We start from the raw sequence: 3,673 nt of genomic DNA on the forward strand, positions 1-3,673 counted from the left end.
GGGAAAAGGGGTGAAGGGTATATGGGGGGTGAGGTGTATTGGGGGTGGTGTATGGGGGGGTGGGTGTATGGGGTGGGTGTTATAGGATGGGAAGTTATGGGGGTGTGGGGTGTATGGGGTGGTGGGTGTATGGGGGGTTGGGGTATATGGGGGGTGGGTGTTATTGAGGGGGGTTGGGTGTATTGAGGAGGTGGTTATGAGAGGGGGGGGTAATATGGGGGGTGGGTGATATGGGGGGGTAGGGTTTATACTGGGGGTGAGCCGGTAAATGGGGGGGTGAAGAAGTACCGTAATCAAAACTGCAAGCGCTAACAAAGACAGCAAGTGGGGTGAAAGTGGTATATGGGGGTGGGTAATTATGGGGGGTGCCAGTGTTGGGCGGGGTAAGGTAAATGGGGGAGCTGGGTTATGGGGGGGTGTGTTATGGGGGGTGAGTTATGGGGGGGTGGTATATGGGGGGGTAGGTAAGATGGGGGGGTCCCCCATTTCCTGCCACCCCCCAATAAAGTCACGGTGAGGTTCTGCCTTTGGGAATAGAAAAGCTTTTATTGTGGTTATAATGAATTGAATGGGGGGGGGTTCAGAGCTCGGGGGGGGGCGGCAGCGTCGTGCCCCCCCCTCCATCCTCCCCCTCCCCCCAGTTGGCGAAGGCGACCTCCTGGGCCAGCTGCTCGGGGGGGGGGCGGCCCAGAGCCAGGTTGCGCAGAGCGATGCAGGTCATCAGCAGGCTGAGATAATGGGGGGGGGGGGGGTTAATTAATGGGGTTGGGGTTAATTAATAGGGTTGGGGTTAATGGGGGGGTGGGTTTGGGCTGGGGGGGTCTCACCTGCGTCGGAAGAGATGCAGTTTCCTTTGCAGGAAGCGCAGGACGCGCTGCGCGCTGCTGGCGTTGCGCCGCTGTCCTGCCTCCTCCAGGCGCTTCTGCCGCCGCAGGAACGTGGCCACCAGCGGGTCCAGAGTGGAACCGGGGGGCAGGGGGTCACCAACAAGGGGACGGAGCTCGGGGGGCAGCGGGGCTGTCTCTGGGTTGGGGGGGGGGAAGAGGTCAGGGTTTGGGTTGGGGTAGCGTTAGGGGTTGGGTAAGGTCAGGGTTAGGGTAGGGTTAGGATCAGGATTATGTTAGGATTAGGGGAGGGTTTGGGTTAGGGTAGGGTTAGGATTTGGGTCAGGGTTAGGGTTAGGGTTAAGGTTAGGGTTAGGGTTAGGGTCAGGGTTAGGGTAGGGTAGGGTTAGGGTTAGGGTAGGGTTGGGTTTGGGTTAGGGTAGCATTAGGATTAGAGTTAGGGTAAGATTGGTGTTAGGATTAGGGTTAGGGTAGGGTTACGGTTAGGGTAGCATTAGGGTCAAGGGTAGTTTTAAGGTAGAGTTAGGATTAAAGTTAGGCTTTGGGTTAAGGTTATGGTCAGGGTCAAGGTTAGGGTTAGGGTTCTGGTCCCCCCCATGGTGGTGCTCACTAGTTAGGTTTAGGGTCTGTGTTAGGGTAGCATTAGGGTTAGGGTAGCTTTAGGTTTCTGGTCCCCCCATGTTGGTGCTCACCGATTAGGGTTAGGGTTAGGATCGCATTAGGGTCAGGGGCAGGGTTTGGGTTAGGGTTAGGGTAGCATTAGGATTAGGATTGGGGTAGGGCTGGGTTAGGATTAGGGTTGGGGTAGGGCTGGGTTCGGTTCAGGGTTTGATTCTGGTCCCCCCATGTCTCCGCTCACCGGTTCCGTTCTGCAGCCGCTCTCTCAGCTCCTGCAGCCGGGTCAGGTTCTGCTCCAGCTCCATGGCCGTGGTGTTGACGTACGTGTACATGTAACACGACGGCTGCTCCGACACCGTGTGCACCTTGTGGTACTGCCCGGCCGGGAGCTGCGGGTGCAGCCGCTCAGTGACCCCCCCCTGCATCACAACGACCCCCCCCCATTCCCCACCCCCCCCATACCTGCATGCTGTCCCCCTGGTGCAGGCTGTGGTTGCGCTGCTGCTCCACCAGCTCCAGCAGCACGTCGCCCTGCAGCACCCGCAGGCTGGTGTTGCCCAGGTCCTCGCTCACAAAGTTCTCCAGGTGCAAACCTGAACCGGGGCTGGATGCTCAGCTGGGCTGGGGGCGGCCCCATAAACCCCCATAAACCCCCATAACCCCCCACCAAACCCCATCCAAGCACCTGTAACGCTCCCATCCCACCCAGCTCCATCCCAATGTCACCCATCCTAATCCCAACCAATCCAGTCCTACCCAACCACATCCAACCAACTCCACTCAACCCCATCCCGGTCCCATCCAACCCAACCCTGTCCCAACCCTGCCCCAATCCAACCCAAACCTGCCCAACCACAACATCCCACCATCCCAACCCCATCCCACCATCCCCACCACCCATCCCAGTCCCATCCCACCCAGCTCTATCCCAGTCCTGTCCAATCCAACCCCAACCTGACACTGTCCAACCCCACCCCGTCCATCTCCATCCAACCACCCCAACTCCATCCCAATCCCATCCAACCCAACTCCATCCCTACCCCTTCCAACTCCACTCAACCCCATCCCAACCTCATCTAATCCAACTCCATCCCAACTACCCCCATCCCACCCCATCCAACCACCCCGACTCCATCCCAATCCTATACAACCCCCAAACCAACCCAACCCCATCCAACCCCATTCCCATTGTCCCAACCTTGTCCGACCCACCCCCACCCACCCCCCCCCATCTTCTTCATGGGGACTTTCATTCCCTCTGCTCTTACCGGGGAAGTCAGCGATGAACACCACGTCCGTGTGTCCGTCCAGGCCGCTCTCCAGCTCCTGCAGCTTCTCCCTCCACGGCGACAGCTCCAGCAGCAGCGGCAGCACCCAGGGTGTGGGGCGCCACGGGGACCACTCTGCCTGCACCAGATCCACCCGTGGGTCCACCAACCTGTGGGTCACCAACCGCGGGGTCACCAGTGGGGCCGGCGCCCCACAGAGCCGTCCCAGTGACCCCACGTGTGTCCCAACCCCACAAGAGCCCCCAATGTCCCCTATGATGTCCATGTGTCCCCACATGCATCCCCGCCTCTACTGGACGGGGTGATGGGGTCAGTGCCCCACTTGGCCACCTCCATGTCCCTATATGTGTCCCTATATGTGTCCCTATATGTGTCCCTATATGTGTCCCTATATGTGTCCCCATCCCTGTCCCTATATCCATCTTCATTTTGCTGGGAGTGGTGATGGGGTCAGGGCCCCAATGGCCCCCTCAGCGTCCCCATACACGTCCCTATTGATGGGGTCAGCATCCCACAGGACCCCCCCCATGTCCCTCTATGTGTCCCCACCTCCATTGGACGCAGTGATGTCCCCATCCCCACCAATGGGGTCAATGCCCCCTTGGAACCCCAACACCCCCATGTGTGCCCCCACCCCCACACCATCCCCACACCAAGGGCAGAGCCGGGCTCAGCAACACCCAGGACCCCCCCAGACCCACCCAGGACCCTCCAAGACCCCCCAAGACCCCCCCAGGACCCCCCACCTCTGCTGGAAGCGGTCATTGATGGACACCCAGATGTCGAAGTAGATCTGGGGCTGGGACACGTTGTACTGGGGCAGGATGTGGCTGAGGCACAGCGAGTATTGCTTCAGCATGTCAGCGTGGTCCTTCCAGCGCCGGGTCTGCGTGAACACCTACAGCCCCCCCCCATCAGCAC

At 59.8% G+C, this 3,673-nt stretch overlaps 1 protein-coding gene across 1 annotated transcript in view; it reads right to left on the minus strand.

The window, feature by feature from the left end:
- Positions 1–525: 525 nt before the first annotated feature.
- GGCX (gamma-glutamyl carboxylase) overlaps positions 526–3,673 on the minus strand; it is a 5,333-nt gene continuing 2,185 nt past the window's right edge. Inside the window, exons 5-10 of the mRNA XM_015882860.1 lie at positions 3,499–3,650; positions 2,732–2,901; positions 1,926–2,056; positions 1,705–1,852; positions 828–1,023; positions 526–728 (exon numbers count right to left, since the gene is read on the minus strand). Of these exons, the coding sequence (XP_015738346.1) occupies positions 581–728; positions 828–1,023; positions 1,705–1,852; positions 1,926–2,056; positions 2,732–2,901; positions 3,499–3,650 (945 nt within the window). The 3' untranslated portion in view covers positions 526–580. The remainder of the gene's footprint in view (positions 729–827; positions 1,024–1,704; positions 1,853–1,925; positions 2,057–2,731; positions 2,902–3,498; positions 3,651–3,673) is intronic.

This window comes from Coturnix japonica, chromosome 22, assembly GCF_001577835.2.
Source record: "Coturnix japonica isolate 7356 chromosome 22, Coturnix japonica 2.1, whole genome shotgun sequence".
Taxonomy (NCBI): Eukaryota; Metazoa; Chordata; class Aves; order Galliformes; family Phasianidae; genus Coturnix; species Coturnix japonica.